The 19,877-nt window shown below is 40.4% G+C and overlaps 1 protein-coding gene across 3 annotated transcripts; it reads right to left on the reverse strand.

Moving 5' to 3' along the window:
- Positions 1-464: 464 nt before the first annotated feature.
- zbtb44 (zinc finger and BTB domain containing 44) lies at positions 465-19,118 on the reverse strand. Of its 3 annotated transcripts, none has more exons than XM_084351322.1 (6): positions 18,764-19,118; positions 15,296-16,399; positions 13,080-13,164; positions 11,372-11,523; positions 8,394-8,694; positions 465-4,941 (listed from the first exon to the last, which is right to left on the reverse strand). In XM_084351322.1, exons 2-6 carry the CDS (start codon positions 16,359-16,361, stop codon positions 4,533-4,535), a joined length of 2,013 nt encoding a protein of 670 aa, XP_084207448.1. In that variant the 5' UTR covers positions 16,362-16,399; positions 18,764-19,118; the 3' UTR covers positions 465-4,532. The 3 variants fall into 3 exon arrangements, with proteins under 3 accessions (XP_084207448.1, XP_084207449.1, XP_084207450.1); XM_084351323.1 differs by lacking the exon at positions 18,764-19,118 and adding an exon at positions 17,957-18,118; XM_084351324.1 differs by having other exon boundaries at positions 4,808-4,941; positions 8,611-8,694; positions 18,764-19,115.
- Positions 19,119-19,877: the final 759 nt, after the last annotated feature.

Genomic DNA, 19,877 nt, shown 5'->3' on the forward strand with positions numbered 1-19,877 from the left:
ATAGGAGATAAATCAATGAAGTAGTTTTCTAACTGTTAAAATCAGAGCCTCTGCTCTGTGATGATCTGGTAGATTAGAGAAGATTGTGCTCCATGAACCTCAGGTAAACTCAGATACATTACAGTGACAAAAACGACTTCAGACGTGTTTTAGTCTTAGTCTGACTTAGGTTTTTTTTTTTTATTTACATTTCATACTTTTACAAAAACAACTCTTTTTTTAATAACAGGACTGCAAAGCCAGAACACTAGCAAAGATTCAGAACAACCATGAACTCTAAAATACAGAGTGGTCTTGTCAGTTTTTAACAGCCAACTGTGGAATATGATCCAGTTAAAACACTCAACACCACAAACGTCAGTTCTCCCTATACAATGTGCAGGTTGCATTACTATCTGGGATGTTTTTGTACAGTTTCTCCAAACTACAGTTTAAATACAGTATCAAAGACACAAAATACAACATCTGTCTCAAAGCAGGTTGTAATCAAGTAGCCTACAGTATAAAGAATATGCAACATAGTATGAGTGTATATACTGTATATTTATATATATACATACACACACACTGCAGACAGTCACAAAGTGAAGACTACCAAGGCCCCCCACACTCCCGAACTAAGCTGTTCTATTCACATTTAACAAGAATATCCAAAGATGCCATGAAACAGCAACCATAATACAAAAGTCACCAAAAATATATATGCCATTATGAAGAGCTACCAGGTTTTTTTCATCTATTTTCCTAATTTTAAATAAAGGACTGGAAAACATATACAACATCAAGTGTACATTGAAAAGGCATGTCCTGTATATAATCAAGATACTTTAAAACATTGCACAGAAAAGGGAAAACGTACAGAAAAGTAGAGGGCATGCTGAACAACAGATCAAAGCTATGCTGGATGAAGAGTCATCGACAAATAAGGCCTTGACAGAACGCATCGCCAACTGAAGACATGCTCTCCACTTCACAGAACGATATGAACATGCAACTTCAGAAACAAACAGAAAAGGAGCTGAATAGAACCGGTCGTCTGATATCAAAGCTTTGTTCTTTGTTTCACAGATCAAATGGGGTCCTTGCCTATTTGATTCACCTTCAATCACATTTGAATAAAACAAAATTATACATTCTTTTTTTCTTTTTTTTTTATAGAATTCACCATTCCAAAGACAAAATTAAAACTTTCAAAACAACACCTGTCCATTTATTGCACACCATTGGTTCACAAAAATATTTTGGGCACTTTGCGTTTCGACAAACAGCAGCATTTCATTATAAAAAAGTCGTTTGAGTACAGACACTGAAGAAAACAGATGAAAAGCGTGACATACAAATGGAGAATAGAAAACTTTTAAAATTTTGATATTGTGCAACTAGAGTTAATAGGTCCATTTACTAAGGCTAGCCTCTTAAATGCACAACATCATACAGTGTTTTAAGGGGCAAAACAGCAGGACCCCTTTGCTAAATACCATGGACCACTTTGAATGATTATCTCTTTCTTTTATTATGTGCAATAACTGATTGCCATGGCAAATCCCAAATGAGATAGAGAACATTTGGTCCTGTAGGAAAAAGCGTGATTTGTACCCAGATAAAAGGGCAGATGGCACAACTTTGAAAAAGTGACTGATAGGATGGCACACGCTGACTTTTTAAGACAGCTCTCAGTGAATTTCATTGATCAGGACAGGGGGATATTGATACCCTCATCACAGCAATATTCATCTTTACATTTACAATCAACTCTGCGTGTGAGGTCTTCCATCCTGCTGTGATCATCCTAAATGTCGGCTGTTTGTACTACTTTCAGGGGGCAACAGAAAATACATACAAAGATTTCACTGAACAAGTCACAGTCAGTAGCATTCAACTCATGGATTATTACCATGGGTATCATTATCTTCTCAAAATACAGGCACAACAATGTCCAAGGACACAATAACAACCATGTTGGCACAACACAGGTAACAGGAGCTGAAGGTTAGACCCAAAATCAGCATTCAAAAAGAAATAAGTAACATCAACTGCCAAACTTTGTTATCAGTTTAAGATGAAGGATAAGCTCTCGCCTATATAATGAAGTTATCATTTATAATGATTTCACTCACAGTATTTGCATTCACACATTAGCATGTTTTCATATTGCTTCTAAAGCAATATTATCACATAACACCCAACAACAGCCTGGTAATCTGTTCTGACTGAGAATTGGCCATCACAGACAGCATCAGAATCTTTGCATTAACTACTTCCTGCTTTCCTGGTTGCAGACATACAATATTTTCTTACATTTCAGTCAGGGAAGTCTTCACAATGTAGTTTTTCCCTTTATGACATTAGGTAAAGAAAAATTAAACAAAGCTGGTGGTTAATCCACACTTTTGGGATAACATATTTCTTGGTTTGTCAACCATAAAGTCACACAAAGATTATAAAAGACAATCGTGTTGTACCGAAATGAAACATCACTTCAACAGTCATGCAACATCGTAGAACATCAGCAGTGTACCTGTTGGTAAATCAAGATGATCAAAACTTGAATCCCATGTCAGATATCGATATTTTTAACACAAACTGACTTTGAAACTGAAAAAACTGCCATTTGGCAAACAGGTCGAACTTCAACTGGGGTTAATGCTACATTACCATGTCGTAGAGCCCGTTTGGGGATATAACACTGCAGTTAGGATAAAACTTTGAAGTCCGAATTAGTTTTTTTTTTTGTTTTGTTTGTTTGCTTGTTTGTTTTATATAAATGTCAGTCTTATTTTGTCATTTATTTGGTTAGATTTTAAAACAAAAGATGCATCAGTGCTGATCCAAGTCTCCCTAAACTCTTAGAGTTTAGGTTTTTGGAGATGTGATGTTTGATTTAACAACAGTGTTCATAAAAAATAAAAAAATAAGTTCTAATAGGTCAGAAATCTTATATACTGCACAAACATCTTATGGGAATACTCTGTCAATATAATTTCAAGTTTTAAACATTTAAAAATGAAATGTACTGAGTTTATAGAGATAAAAAGAAATGCACATACACACCTGACATATCATACTTCACAACACCCAACATACACAGCATTCAAATAGTAAAACTACAGTACAAGCTATTGCAATATAGATAATATTGACATTTAACAGTTTGCCTATAGCGACGGCACTGAAGGAATAACACAGTCTCAGCCCATACAAACTAGCATTATCACTATAAATGAAATACAATATGTTTTTATTTAGCTCAGTTTGCAAACACTTGATTTGTCACTGTTGGCAAAGTCAAGACCTCTTCTTCCTCTACACGCTGCTTTGTTAACATGGGAACTCTCAGGCACTTTCCAAAAGTAGGGCAAGGCTTGTACGAAACAAACCTCAAATAGGCTAAGACAGAAATGACTTTAGCTTGTGCTGCATTCACGTCATATGGGAAAAAACAACCTTCTTAAAGATTGCTCTTAAATACTTTTCACTCGATATATACTACTTTGAAATTCAGGTATGGTGGCGGGCTGAACCCAGATTTTATGACCTACTGACATCTCATGTCACCAACAAGTGGGGCTTTTCCATCCGCATGTGCTGGCTCAGCCTGACTCGCTTTGACTCCGCACATCAGCCCGGCGCGGCAGGGATTTGCATTTCCATTACAGCGAGGCTACCTGCTTGAAGGTGCGTCTTTAACTGATGACGAGTTCGTCTTGAGTGGTGGTCAAAGAAGCGGCGGAAAACACTGTTTGTCCCGGCAGTACTTTCAAAAATCACTAATAACGAAGCTCCACTAATTCGCTAAAAGACACGTTTAATTTCCTCCCCATTTAGTTCGTCCCTCTACTAGTTATTTAAATACTTTATTATGAAGCAGCAAAAATCAGGAAATGTTGGGTTTTCTCCAGCAGTAACTTAACTGGACTTCCATATAGCTGAAAGCGAACGCGATGAAACAGTGAAATACATCCGATATCTGAAAGGGACACTGGAGAGAAACTAAAGAAATTCAGTTAAAAACATCTTTCTCTCAGGTTTCCTACGTAACATGAGATGAGTCACAGGTTAGCCACAGTAGCAAGTCACTGCAGCCTGCTTTAGCCCCAACCTGCAGAAGGTCATCTCGGACAGGGCTCGGCGGCACAACTCGGTGCAGTAAAACTGGTAATGGAAAAGCAAATTAGCGCGGCACGGATTGACTCGGCGCGGCAAAGTGCCAATGGAAAAGCCCCAAGTGTAACTGCTCGAGTCACGTTCAGGGAAATTATACCACCACTGCAGAGAAAACAAAGAAAATTGACTTGCTGGATTTGGTTTGGTGTAAAACATAAGTGCATCTGTGTTGCTTGTGGAAAAACATCATCAAGGCGACTGAAGTCTTCAGAAAGATTCAATCACTGCGTCTTGATGACTTCACATGATGAGGTTTCAACATGTGCCCATGTCCAAGTTGTCCCTTTTAGCCGCCAAGGCATTCCAACACATATTCCCATATGACATGACTGCAAAATAAGACATGATGAGCAAGCAGAAGGCTTGAATCACTCTATAGTAATGGAAGCCAGCTCCTTGCCCTGGGTATGCTGCTGTTGCTGCTCTTCTTCGAGCACCTCTGGGGAACTGCCTCCTACACTGTTGTCCATCTTGGTCTCCTCTGTCATGACCGCTGTGTCATCGGCGTCCATCTTGAGGGAGGCTGAGGCTTCCAGGGGATCCAGGGGCTCGGGTGAAAGGAAGCCGGAGGAATTCTCGCAATTCTGGGTGGAGGAGGAGACCTGGGAGATGACGGGCATCTGGACTGAGGAGGTGGATGAGGCCGCGGTTGTGGTGGAGGTGGAGGTGCTGCCCGGGTAGACTGGGTGATGTTGGGACTCCTCTAGCTCATACTGGACTCCCAGCGCCTCCTCCTCCTCCTGTACCTGGCTCAGGTAGTCGGGCACGAGGAAATCACTGCAAAGACCAGGAGAATGTCAAGACTTCAATGATCTTTCATTTTCCACGGTGTCACAAACTGTTAAACTGTTCATGCTGACAATTTAAAAGATGGTAGATTAGCCATTTCACAAATATCCATGCTTCAGGTTAAGAACAATGTGCTGAGTTTCATATATTGTATCCTGAAAGTTTAAGAAATAAACACTGATGAACCTAATCAGCAGACAGTACAAAAGATACTGAAAAGATATTGTCAAAATGTGATGAATCATTTCCTCAAAACTAAGTGAAGGCCATGACATTTGATAGACAGACAGGAACAAGTTTAGTTAGAACTAGGCTTTGAAACATTCCTCATTTTTACCCAAACTTGTTAAAACTGGACTGAGACGTTATTCCAATAAAATATGCTACATGTGGAGAATGAATTCAGTAACAGTGTCAACAGTAACGATTGATTGAAACATCAAATTGGACAACTGGAAATTATTATTTTATTCATTGCTAAATCGATCAACAGAAAATAATCTGCAACTACTTTGATATTATTATGATGTTTTGGCCATTTTGAAGCTAAAATACCAAACATACTCTTGTTCCAGCTTCTCAATTGTGAGAATTCACTGCTTGTCTTTGTCCTCAATGATCAGCTGAATACTGAGTATCTCTGCGTGGACTGTTGGTTGGACATAAATAGAACTTTAAAAGGCTTCATTTTGGACATTTTATAGACCAAAAGATAAACTGCGAACATAATCAGCAGCACTACTAATAAGCAGTAAGCACTTGGAGTTTTGTGAAGTACTGTTTTTACTTTTCATCTATACAGTCTAATTTGCTCAAAGGTAGGCATGTGGGGACGCAAACAGCTTCAAAGTCTGGTTCTTCAGAGGTCGATTATACATGTCACTGAGCTACACTGAAAAACAAAAGGTGTCTTGTATTCTGCTTTATGGAGGCTGCTACAGTTTCCATGTCTATGCATCGTCTTTGATAGATTTTTATTTTAGTCACTGATCAATTTTAGTGCCAATAAATGCTGCCATTCCTTCCTTACCTTCCTTCAGAAATCTAAGGTGCACTGACAGAAACTTTTTGTGATGGCTCAAGTGTAATTAGTGTGTTGGGGCGGATATTTCCATGTTTAGTGACAATAAGATGTGTCAATATAAAGGCTTTAATTAATGTCTAATTAGAAATATGTACATCGATATACAAAAACTACAACACCAAGATGAGAGTTTCCTCTACTATTTTATGAAATTTGATCTATACACCCTCATATTCCCAGTCTGGCTTTGTCCCACTTGGTCTTCATGTGAGAATATCCCACACAATTACATTTGGATTCCTACGACAGAGGCCCTGTAAAATGTGTGAGTGCACAGTGTGACCTTGATTGTGAACTAGATTTAGAGTTCTCAATCCAGCAGCTTAACGCGTACACACTATCAAACAGTGGGAATTAGAGCTCAGTATCCAGAATAAATAGTTAAGGTGGAATGTAACAGTCCTCTGTGGCACAGACGACAGTTGAATCTGACAAACCTGTCTGCAAAATCAGCAACTTAGAAAAAAAATATAGGGTAGTTAACATATCTTTTTATGTGAAGACTGAGGATGAGAGTTAAGAGTCTGTCTGGATTGCCAGAGAATTTTCCACACTGTTATGATCTCAGACGTAGACCTTCTACTATAAAACCTTCGAGGAGTCAATGGCCCGTTTGAGTCCTGCCGACCTGTGAGGGCTTGAGTTGATTAAGAAGTGGAAAAGTCTAGGAAATAAAAACACTCCTCGACTTTACAAAGACACTGTGTTCTGACTTTCACGAGGCTTTGTGGGCTGAGCTGCTGATAAAAACAAACAACCCACTCTGTTTGGTTAAGGACAATCCATTCAAATAGAAACAAACAGAGATGACACAATGATTTAAGTTGAGATTTGAAGCTATTATATGAGCATATTTACTGAAGTTTTCAAGGTGCAATTGTTTCTCTCATGTGCAAAGTGAAGAGTATAAACAGAGTGACTGAAACAACATGAAGTTATCAAAGGGGTTCAGAACACTGTACAGCTGGGCTCTAATGTTGTCAGAAAACTTAACTCATTTTGTAGACTTGATAACCCTCCTCATCCTCACATCTCATAGAACTGTCAGTAAACAGAGACTACGGACTTGAGGTATTTCCCATCTCCTCTTCGTGATGATTGTTAAAGGAATAGAACAATATTTTGGGAAATATGCTTTCTTCCCAAGAGTACGATGAGAAGATTGCTACAACTCGGCCAAAAAGCTGCACTTGAACACACCAAAGACTACAGCTGACTAGCTCTTCCGTTTCCGCTTCTGCGTGAGAGGAAATATGTCTCCATACCACCAGGTGGCAGTAGTCTGTATTCATCATTCAAAAAAGAAAACCGGAATATTCAAGACTGTGGATATACAAACCACTGTCATGATAAAGTGCATCATTTTCACTCCACTCCACTGCTAATATAGCCACTTCCAATCAAGCACATGTCCGATATAAAGTTGCATATGGCACTAATGAAGAGACGGAGGTGGAAAAAATAAGGAGAACCCACACTAAATGGGTGAAATCATGGATATTACAGCGACAGGCACAAGAGCCTTACCATTTTTTTTTCTTACCGTGCGCTTATTCCCTTAGCTGAACAGCCAATCAGAGTGATTTCCCTCGCCAAAAGGCTCCACCACTGATTGTGCTCGGTCAGCCGAAACGCCGCTGACAAGGGCTGACTAATGCCAACGGTGTGGGACACACTGCAAGAACTGGAGCCAAAGACGTTCAACAATGGCCTGACATTGCCTGCCGAACGACAGTCAGCCTGGTGTGCCAGGGTCCTAAGGGAAATATGAAGCTACAGCCAGCAGTCAGTTAGCTTAGCTTATCTTGAGCTCAGCTCAGAAATAGTCCTGCATAAAAAAAGCGAACTGGTGTTTTTACACTGCCATTTCTGTACGTATTTAACAAGCGACATATAACGTGTTAATTTGTGAACTTCAGAGGTGCAGGTAGGCAGATTTTGTTAACATTTGGAAAAAGCCTGACTAGCTTTTCTCTCCGTTTCCAGTCTTTAAGCTTGAATAAACTAACCAGCAGCAGGCTCCATCTACATATTCACAGGATAATATGAGTGGTCTCAATCTTCTCATCTAACTCCTGGGAAGAAAGTAAATGAGCATGTTTCCCAAAAATGTCAAACTATTCTTTAAGTAAGTGAAATTAAAACTCCCCAATAAATACAGTCAAATACTTCAGGTACACTTGATCTGGGCATTCAAATCAATTGCAATCATCTCAAAAACAATTCTACACAACCAAAGTCACAAAAGGAAAAAACGATCAAATGAACCTCAGGTATTAGAAACTAAACTGAAGTTATTTTCTGATCCAGGTGAGATCTGAGTAAATGATGGGGTCAGTGCCCCCGGACTCCTCACCTGCTCTGGAAGTAGTTTGCTAGTTCGGATGCCTCATGGTTCAGACTCCTCAGGTGTACAATTAAATTGCCAGAGTTGGTGAACATGGCCCCGCACGTTTTGCACTCGTAAATCCGCGGCTTGCGGATTATGTGTCGGGAGACCCTCATGTGGTGCTTATATTCACCGAAGGACGTGAATGTGGCGCTACAAATCTGGCACCGGAAACAGCGTTTACCTTCGTGCTTCAGCCGATGCATCTTTAGGGAGTAGGCCCGTGTGAACTTTTTCCCACAGCGGTCACACTGGAAAGGCTTAATGCCTGGGGAAGAAGAAAAGGACAAAGTTTAGCTGATCTGTACATTAGCATCATACAAGTGATAGTATCCATGTGTGGTTGAGGTGAGGTGAGGTAAGAGGGAGGGTTAGTGACTACATCTTACCACTATGTCACACTTCACTGTTTTCCAAAATCACAGTTTCCCAGAATTCCCCCGGAACAATTAACAACTTGTTGTGTAGACTTTTGGTGGATTCTAGTTCACCTGTAAATCCAGGTCTAAAATGTAAACTTGAAGTCTAATGAATCTCTTATTACATATTTGCTCTCAAACTGAATTCACACTTCCTAAGACCAGAAACATAACACGTACGTACGGTGGTCATTCAGCTAATTATGAATAAGTCTAAATCTGCCTGGTAAAATTTGAGTTCTTTGGATATACCTATTTGCAAACACAGATTCAATGAGGGATTCACCTAAGCTTTTACATTAAAATCTGAAAAGACATAATACATATTATGTAGGCTCTCAGCTAGGGGTGTAATGGTACGTGTATTCACCCTGAACCGTTGGGTACAGGTCGTTTGGTCTGGTATGTGACTCCCTTGGTTCGGTACGCCCTGTGACCCAAAACAACCCAGAAAGTCTGAGTGGTGCAGATATAAACCAGTTGTTGAGAGCTTACATATTTCAAAATAATTGACCACATTTTTTTTTTCCTACATGTTTTTGTTTTCCCTGCTTTAGCGAAAACATACTCTAAACCAAGGTTCATACCAAAGCGTTAATTTTGTGATCTGTTACAGCCCTACTAACTGTAGTGTTGCATCAGCTAATCACAGTCATGTCAAGTCAATCACACTGACTCATACGTTACTTTGTTTATACATTTAAACCTGCAAAGTTTCTCTGAAGTTCAACAGAGCCTGATCTCATCCAATCATCTTACACAGCAGAGTTAGGATGTTAAAACGTTCCATTTTCTTCTGTAATGGAACATTTTCACTCACATTTAAAGGGAACATGCACATTAAAAGAGGTGTAGGCTCAGTTAATTGTATATCCTTCTAATTACCTATCCATCTTGACCTTTCTTGTGTGGTTACTGAGTCCTGGCAAACAGCCAAGTGTAAGAAAAATAGTGGTTGCACATTCCATACCAGGTTACAGGTTGTTTGATTTATTTAATCAATTTGCAGAAAAGCGAAATTAAATTCACTCAGTCAAAAGGGTGAAAATAATCTCCACAGGAGTGGAAACCATTTACAGGCTGTGTATATTATACATTAGGAAATTGAGGGGAAAGTTTTGAAAGCACGCCTGTTATAAGATGTTTTGGATGTTCCGTTCTCGCTTATTTTTAGATCATGTGGAAATTGTGCAATTACCATGTTGGCATTCTTCACGCATATTACAACATTGTTGGATTGTGTCTTGCATTTTAATGTTCAGTGACATCAGAAGTTAAGTGAGGCTGTAAAACAATCCCATAAGTAGTTTTGTAGCCTGGCAAATATCCTGGGATAGAAAGAATATTAATTCAAAGCCTTTTACATACAGTATATACTTCTGAGCGCTGTACCTTGCCCTTACGGGCCATTTTTTCATTGTTGGTATATTATTCCTGTTGAAAAGTCTTCCAAAAGTCTTTTTACGTGTGATGTTTACAAAATACTTTGAATTCAGTTACAGTTGAGTTTGACAGAAGAAATATTTCAGTCATCTAAAACATCGACAGTAAACATGAGATTGTTGTCATTTCTTAGTCTTTCTACAATCAGTATTTTAGACCTTTGCTTAAAATTCATAGTACCTAGTGGCATCTATCGTAGAAGTGCCAGAAATGTCTCTGTCTAGTTGTATCAACTGACCATAATACATGTTGGCCTTCAGTTGTCAAGCTGTGAGTCCAGAATTTACAGAGAAAATGATGAAGACACTTGCACATCGGATTGAAGAAACATTAGAACAAAACACAGAGTGTTGTTAAAGCAGAAGCAGCTCTGTGTGTGGAATCAGATGAGATCATTCTTTACATTTAAAGGAAAGTTCACCCAAAAATTAAAATTGAGTTATTATTTACTCACCTCCATGTCCATGGAAAGACAGGTGAAGTTTAGTAGTTGACCAAACATTTCTGCAGCTTCAAAGAAAAACAGCATTCTGCTAAACTACTGAAGTAGATGGGGACTACACTTTTTAATTTTGAGGTGAACTTTTCCTTAACACAGCGACTTATCAATTTGGTGACCGTTGGCTCAGTTAAAGGAAGGCATGGAGCAGGTGAAGCTACAGACTACAGATCTTGACTATAGTCCATCTCTGGAACATTAAGTTGATTGAGAAGATTGAGGAAGCTAGAAACCCTTTTACATCAGTGTCATTTTTAAAGGAAAAAGAATGTGTGGAATTTTGACACGTCTGACAAAGCTAAAGGAGTGCTCTTTTGAGAATCGCTTTATCAGCCAGTTGCTTTCAGAACTGGCATTATACCTGTCTGACACACCAAGCATTTGGATGTGTTTCTGTTGATGAAAAGCTTTATTACAATGTTGTAAATATAATAAAATATGAAAAAGTCCTGGTGGGGGTGAATAAATACTTGTTTTTTCTGTTTTTAAGCTATGAAACATTACGTAACATTCCCAAAGTTCCCACAGATCAATACTCGATGCCCAGTTTCATCTGAAGTTTTCATTCTCCCCATTTGACGTACCGGAGTGTATGAGCATATGCTGCTTCAGGTTTTGAATGCGCGTGAATCTGACTCCGCAGGTCGGACATTGGAAGGGCCTGTCGGGGCCATTGGTGCCGGGCCTGGCTGAGGGGCTGATATAAAGGTGGTAAGGGTACTGAATACCTTCTAACCTGAAACATAAAGACAGGAAACATCAGCGTGATAATCAAGCTTGAATGTGCTCTTACTTACATTGAATAATGAAGTTGTCCCTATATAAATATATATACAGAGGGCTCCAAAAGTCTGAGGCTGCCATACAAGATTATTTGAATGTAATACTATTTTTGATTACATATGATATTATCAGCTCAATAGTTCAAAAGTTGAATGTTTGAAAAATGTCTCTGAATGTCAGAATATCTCAGTATTTGGTTTGTCCCCTTTTACGCACTCGAGCTGCATGGACTCCACAAGTTAGTGTAAAAAAACTGCTGACTCATGTTATCCAGCATGATCTTGACAGTGTCCACTGTCTTGTGATGTCACAGCCTGCTTCTTGTGATGTCACAGAGTGTTTGTCTTTCTCAGTCTTCAAGTGACTGTGGAGAGCAGTCCAGGACAGTCAGGACTCCTTGGTCTTCAGTAGTTGTGTCAAAGCTTTGAGGTGTGTTTGGGCTCATTATCCTGCTGCAGTATGAATCCTTCTCCACAAAGATCAAACCAGAGGGTGGAGCATGTCTCTGAAGAATGGAGTGCTGCTTCTCCTCGGTCAGGGTGGAGTCAGTTCTGTGCAGGAGTCTGAAAACAGCCCCAGACTTGAATCTTCCAGCACCATGTTTCACTGTAGCTTTGAGACATTGAGGTATCGTTCTCTCTCTTGTTCGTCTCCTTACATACACCCTTCTGTTACTGACACTAATCTATCACTGGGATTCATCAGTAAATAGACTTTTTACATCATCCACTGTAAATTTCTGGTATTTCTGAGCCCACTTCAAGTGTTTGTCCTGGTTTTCCCCCCTGAGAAGTGTTTTGGAGTCTTGCATTGTTTAAGCAAATTTCATATCTGTCATGAAGTTACTTTTGAACCTTTCAGTGAACTAAGCTTGATGTATTGATCTTCTGAACTATTCCAGTTTCCCCCCTTTGGTTAGAATAGCAATTTGACATCTGACACGTTCACTTACTTTTTAAATCCGCAAACTATCTGATTAGTTCCATGTTTACTTGACAGAGATGTTCAATGTGTTTTCAGACTTTTGGACCCAACTGTATGAATAACTAAAAACATCTACTCTGGTGTATCAATAAAGTAATTCTTCCAAAGTAATCTTTTTATCTCCTTGCATTTTAAATATAGCTTGTCATTTTTGCAGGGAAAAATGGCCCGCTATGAATTATGTCAAACAACTGGTATTCAAAAAATGTTGTAAGATGTTTCAGAACATTTGTCTACCACTGACTTGTCAGTGATGATAGTGATATGCGTCAGATAGTTCGGCACTTGAGGTTCATAGATTTCCAGTAAGATGCTTTGTTAGCTTGCACATAAAATGTATCAGATTTGTGCCTCGAGGCTTTTACAACCCTTGATACAACAGCGCATCTCGTCTTTGGCATTTCAACACAACGTCTACATTTATTACCTAAACAGGTGTGGCTCAGACACCCAGTTGTGAGGTTTACGTCTTTATATTCTTTACTGCTCATGAGTCGCCTCGCTGCGAGTTGTAACAAATCATACCTTTCATCATCTTCCGCATGTCCTCCAGTGTTGGAGGTGCTCTGCATCGATGGCAAACCCTCAGACACTCCCTCATCCATCGACCCTGGAAAAAAGGAAAAAGAAGAATTACTCATTTGGTAACTGTCTCCTGAACTTCTGACTCCATAATAAAGTCCAGAGAATGCCATCTTGGATGGGGTTAAACTAATATAATGTAGGTCTTTAAGGGCTAATCCCATATTTACGGATTGATGCTGCTGGATTCCAATTCACTGTGTTATTCCGAAGTTTAGGAAAAAATGACGAGTGTTTCCATTTTCTTTTTGTTTATAGCAGGGCAGAAAAGCCTTTCAAACAGCATTTGGGCCATCAGACAATAAAACTTTCCACTGAACGATACAAACAAAAAAATCTTGTAGGTGGGGCAGCAGCTCTGAAGATCGAATTGGATCGGTTTGATTGCACATTTTACAGGCAACAGTGTTAACTGGGTCAGAACACAGACTCTATCATAACAGTACAACACTAACACATTGATGTGATTTAACTGTGTCTTTAAGACAATATATCCATATCCTTTATTGACTAATGGTAAAGTGTGTAAACTTTGACACAACAAGTAACCGAAGTAGAATAAATTGATTGCGGCCTCCGTTCCACTAACAATCCCACCCCCCTTTCTAACTGTTGCTACACTTTATGGTGTCGCACAACATATATACAGTTTCCAATAACAGAGGCAGATATACCATTAAAAACTCCAGGTTAATAATCAATAAATGAGGTGGCTGAATAGTCCCTAGCAGATTTTATCAATTGTACCTAGCTAGGTAATGCTAATGCTAAAACTTCACAAGTCAAGGCATCTGGCTGATTTTTTTTGTTATGTTTGTAATTTATTTGTTTTTATCCCGCCTTAACAGGATCTGGGACCGGCACCTATTTGATAGGATCACCTCCTCTGTCACTATCAAATACATTTTGTAAATGGCTTCTTCGCCTATTTTTGCAGGCATTTTAAGTGTACTCTGCTTTCCCCCATCATCCAAACATGCAGATACTGTAGGCTGATTCTCCAGTCAGCACCCTGGACCAAAGGCACTGGGTAAGATCTGGAGCAGTGGGCACGGGTGAGCCCTCATGCACAGTGCTCCCTCGGGATGGGTTAAATGCAGAGTACCAGTTTCATTATGTTGTTCACTGCATGATATGTGATCAACTAAAGATTCTCCTGCTCAGTCGTAGCAAGTTTTGTTAACTGCTACTGTAGCCCCCAGGAGTTTTCAAATGTCTGCTCCAGGCACTGTGGATTTTTGCTGTATTCCCTTTTTCACTCCACCCGACGCACCAGAACAGCACCCCGTCTGTGTTCCGGGACATTTAGATTTGCAAATTAGGCGCTGACAACATGCATGGTGTCACACTAAAAGAGATTAAAACTGTACGTCCTCGGCAAACATTTCATATCTTCACCAGTGGATGATGCTTGTTGAAGGAAATACAGTAAAAAGATTTGCCTGCTTTGCAGGGTAGAACTAGTTAGCCCTAGTATGAGGGTCTGATATGAGACTTAACACCTGACAAGACTGTTAATACCTAATTTCATCACTAGCTATCACAAGTGTCTCAGCCACAGTTTTTGTTCCTGACAACAACTCAAGATTACTTTTTTTATTTTAAGGTTTCACACCTTGTTACAATCAAAAAAAGAAAAAAAACATACTTTGAAAAGCAACACAGTGTTTACACTGAAAATGTATGTTTCTGTATGCAGTTTGCATCACTTTAGAAAAAAAAAGAGATAAAGATTTGAGGATTAGGAATCACCAATAGGTTTAGCAAACATAACACTATCCAATGCAATGAGTGTACACTTCTCCAAACCAAGTAAAGAGGAGGACAGATCAGTTACTGTTATTCTAAACTCAGACAGAGAGGCTCCCACACAGAGGATGTCAATAATGTAAGGATATTTTTCTATTGTAACCTCCAAATAAATTAGGTAGTTAGCTACTAGCATACCCCTTGCCTTTGGTTGGTTATTACTGTAGGTAGTAGGGCTGTAGGAATGAGTAGGGTGTGTTGGCATAGGACATTTGGGTCAATATACAACTTCATTGGTCTGTGCCAAACAATAACTAATAATACAGGAGTGTTAATCACAACAGATATGCAACCACATTAAGGTCAGTTCTAAAAACTGTGGACCAGTTAGGTTAGGAGAATAGCACCACCTATAGAGGAGGACTGTGGACTGATGAGGAGCTCCTCCTGGACCTGTTCACTTCCTGGCACCGTCTGCTGGTCACTCAGTGAGCTCTGGGAGGCACTGACCGGCTGCGAGGACGCCTCTTGGACCTCCTCATCACTAAGACGCTCCACCTTCACTCTCACATCTTCCTCTTCTGTTGCCACTGGTGATGACACCACCTTGGAGCTCTCACATGTTAGGAAGTCGCTGAGCCGCCGGCCAACAACCACTTCTGCGGTCCCTGGGGTGCCCTGCTCTAAACAACGAGGGCTCTCCGGTAGCTTTGATTTGTCTGAGTGGAACCTCCGGTCGATACCGAACGGGAAAGTCCATGGGAAGGCCAAGGAGGATTCCACAGGCTGGGCTGTGCTGTCAGAGAATGAAGGGGATGGGTTGGGGATCTGAGGGGAGGTGGTAACCATCTGTGTAGTGCATTTGAGTGGACTCTCAGGTGATGCCATCGTTACAAAGCTTTTGCGTTTCCGTCGTGATTCACGGCATATAGGAACGTTTCTCTCCATCACACTGCAGTCAGATGAAACAGGTGACACGCTGCCATCCAATGGCGTCAGGGCACAGTTTGATGAGGCGCTCTCTGGTGCTGATTCATGAGGTTTATCTGCTGTCAGGTTGTTGTTGTTGTTGTTGTTACCTGGGCTCCACAGAATACTGGACTTCATGAACTCTGAACATGTGCTAGCCACAGCAAACATCTGCATGTAACTTGCAGCTGCCAGAACGTCAATGATATTCTCTGTGCTAATGGACAGCGTAGATGTGTAAGCATATTCCAACAGAGGAGCGAAGCCACTAACGGTCACGTGATGAAGATCCAACACGAACTTGTCCTCCTCCTCTGGACGGCCCACCAGCTTGGAGCGAAAGAATTCACTGCAGCAGGCCAGGACCACTTTGTGGGCCAGGAAGAGCTTGTCTTGGACCCGGATGGTGACATCACATAAGTGGCCCTCGTTGCGTAAAGCGTTAAGCTTCTCCAGCATCTCCTGGCTGTGGGACGTCGAGCTGTGTGTAAAGGTTTTGACCCCCATGTTGGAGTCAGTGTCTGACTGTGTACAGGAAATGCGTCCTGCAGAGAGATGGAAAAAACAAAACACTTTACTTCAGTTTGCAAAAGTTAACCACAGAAACTGTATCTCAGGGGTCCATCTCTGGTAGGAAAAGAAAAACAGTAGATCAACGTAATTAAAAATATTTTTGCTACACTTTGTAATTCTTAAATTATTTGTGTCAAGTTTCTTCACACTATTATTGTTAGTATCTAGCAATGACAGTGTCACTAATGATTACATAACTGGACAAAATCCAACCACAGTTTAAGAACCAGATGTTAAATTATAGATGTCACAGTGTACTCTCCCTGAACCACTCAATTGCAAATCAATGAGTACAAAGATAAAATGAGATATCAAATGTCACTCTGCAAAACACCTGTCCCATGGTAAAGACAGGACGATAGAAGGCAAGCACTTTATGAAAGGCAGTGGGTGTAGGTAGAGAGAAATACTAAGGTGCTCTGTGAGGGGAAGGCAAGGTAGGGGGGCGGGGGTTGAAAGCAGGGTAAGGAGCACGGAGGACAAAATGCCAAGTTATGTAACAACAATCAAAGCAGATGCGCAGCGATGCGAGCCAGACCCATGTGGAGGCCAGTGCACTACAGGATGCTCAGCAGCTGTCTGCAAGACATGTGGATTCTCTGAGGCATGAGATTTTCCATCAAACAAAATCTCAAGTAAAGGGGCTCTCGCAGGGAGAGCGCACTCCCCTTACACACACACACACACACACACACACACCAAAGGAAAATACTATTGGGCTATGTTGGCCCAGTAAAGGCAAAGTGAATTATAGAGCTGGGCTGCGGAGGTGCAACAGGAGAGTGCCTAGTCTGCACCAGCAAACAGGGCTACAAGAAACAACTTTAATTCCATCTTGGGGGTTTCTCTTCCTGCAGGAGCTACATGATCTCTATTAAAGTTGTTCCTAACAAATAAGGAATATTCATGTCGAGTATATGAACTTGAAAGAGCACTGATGCATACAAATTAAATATGGTCTGATATTCAGTAAACAATACTTAAACACTCTCTGGCATAGATTATATCTTACAATATGATTATTCTTTAGTTGTGTTTTATTCTAATAAAAAAGTCAAACTGCTGTGATAAAGTAAAAACCATTAACTTTTCCTCCAAATTAGTGTCTAATATCGTGGTAATTCATCCTCGGCCTACTGCTTAAGTCAGGGAGAACCTTAAATGTCCTGGTTCAAATAAATTACTGGTTCAATTTCTATCCCACTTTATGATATGTGCATAAAAAAATAAAACAATAATATCTGTTGATCTTTTTCTGTTTAACTTCATAGCTGCCCACACTCGTTTTGTTTTCTTCTTTGGTTAGTCATTTGAAGACATCACTGGGCCACATTTTATTAGTTACAAACATGTTGTTAGATCCTGATAGATCAACTGAATAGTTAAAGTTAAGCAACCATGAGTCTGCAACAACAGCAAAATAAACTTAAATAATAAAACTAAATCACCACAACAATATGTATGATGGCGACAGGGTAGAGGAGGCGTAGCCTTCAACCTGGTACTTTTACTCTGTTTACATCACGTACGAGACCGCAAGCGCTGAGCTGACAGTCACTGCAGAGGGCTGAGACACGACGCGCTCACAGGACACACAGGCTGTCTGTCTGCGAGGGCTGAGGGTCCAGTGAACAACATGCTGTGTTAACATGTTTACGACAACAATCACAGTTTAGCAAACACTAGCTAACGGTGTCAAGCTGATCCGTCGAGCCAACTAACAGATGACAAGTACATCCGCTTTACTTTCGAAATAAAAGACAAGTGTCCATAACGCCGTGGTCTTAAACTCGTCGTTTTATTGAAAACTAAAATTTGTGATCCGACAGTGCATGACAATACGCTATTAGAACGATGGCTTTAATTGACTTTAATGTATTATTTAGCATACATTTAACTGAAATCCAAACAAACATAAGGACATTTACCCATCATGTATTGTCAACACTTAACAACTGACCCGCACTGTCCTGCTCACTAATGTTCGTCTACTATCACATTATTGCAGTTTCCTCTCCACTCTACTGATTCATCCATTAACACAACAGAAACTTTTTGGTGCAAGTATCAAATATCATGAGCCATTCCATTTACTACATTTATTTTGAAGCCGAATTGGCCACATTTCCGGTCTGACCGTGGATAACCCGGGAGAATCAACGCAGCGGCTGCACATTAGCTAACTGTCGTTAGCTGCCAAGCTAGCGCTAGCCGACAAAGCAGAGTAACGTTAGCATTAGTTGTTTCCTTATCACTGCGCAGACAACAAAGTAGCCGAATTAAAGCGTACACAGCGGGGTTACCGTAACGAGACAGACTGCGTGGAGGGAGTTTACCTTCTGGGACGAGGCCCGTGATAACGGCTGGGCCTCGGGATGCAAACAGCTCAGCTGACAAAAAGCAGCGATAGTCGGAGACAGCGGTGCGCCCTGCCGCTTCCCTCCGATCACTCACATTCCCTGCGCCTCTCAGGCAGTTGTCAGCCTGCCAGCCGCCAAAGCTCACAGTCTAATTAGCGCCCACATGAATTCACAGCACAACAGGCTGAAGTTAAAAGTTTTCGAGTTGCTGTTTTCATTCCTTTGTGCTCCCCGCTGTCCTTTCTGCGCTGTATTTGTATCCCCACAATGCAACGCGCATCTCTCACGGTACCACAGTACAGTAAGAAGCAGGAAGTCTCACATTAGGCAACATGTACAACACAACCACACACTGCTCAGGAATCACACCACACTGTTCGTGTTCGTCACATCCAACTCATGAGGCCTTCTCTAGAGCTGTTCATCCCATCATAACATCCACTGATATGTTATGAGCTGTGTCTTCATGTGATGGTGGAGCCTACTCATTGTGTCTAAATGTGTTATGCCTATCTCAGGTCTTTGACACACAACATGATGTGTTCATATTGTTTCATCACTATCTCTTTATTTTGTGACCAATTCTTTAAATATTTTCTACAAAATTTGCAGCTTAGATCAACAAGTAACCTCTCAACACCATGACATTGAAGCTTATTGGGGCATTTTTTCCCCCCTATTTTCTAAATTACTGTATATTCTGTTGTCCTGTATCATACAAATATATGGCTATAGGTTATATATTCTCTCTTTTCTTCATTTAAATATTCAATTCAATATTCCGACCTTTAAGGCAAATGCTATCCGCTGGATAGTATTTCCTAATGAATGTTGATATGTTTTCTGTTTTCCTTTTTGATGGATTGATTGATAATCACACCTTGAGCTATGTCATACAACCATTGTTTTTAAAGAGGTGATTTTTATTTAGTGAGTGAGTGTCTGATTGTTTGTTCACATCAGTTAGTTTCCTACGGTCTGTAGTTCCTATTTTTATTGCAATCTAAGAATTGACCACCTCTTGAATTCATACTCCAAACAAATAGGGGGCAGCATATCACCAGACAGTTAACTACTGTAGCCTCTGTAA

Source organism: Pagrus pagrus (genome assembly GCF_965226575.1).
Source record: "Pagrus pagrus genome assembly, chromosome: 4".
NCBI classification, from domain to species: Eukaryota; Metazoa; Chordata; class Actinopteri; order Spariformes; family Sparidae; genus Pagrus; species Pagrus pagrus.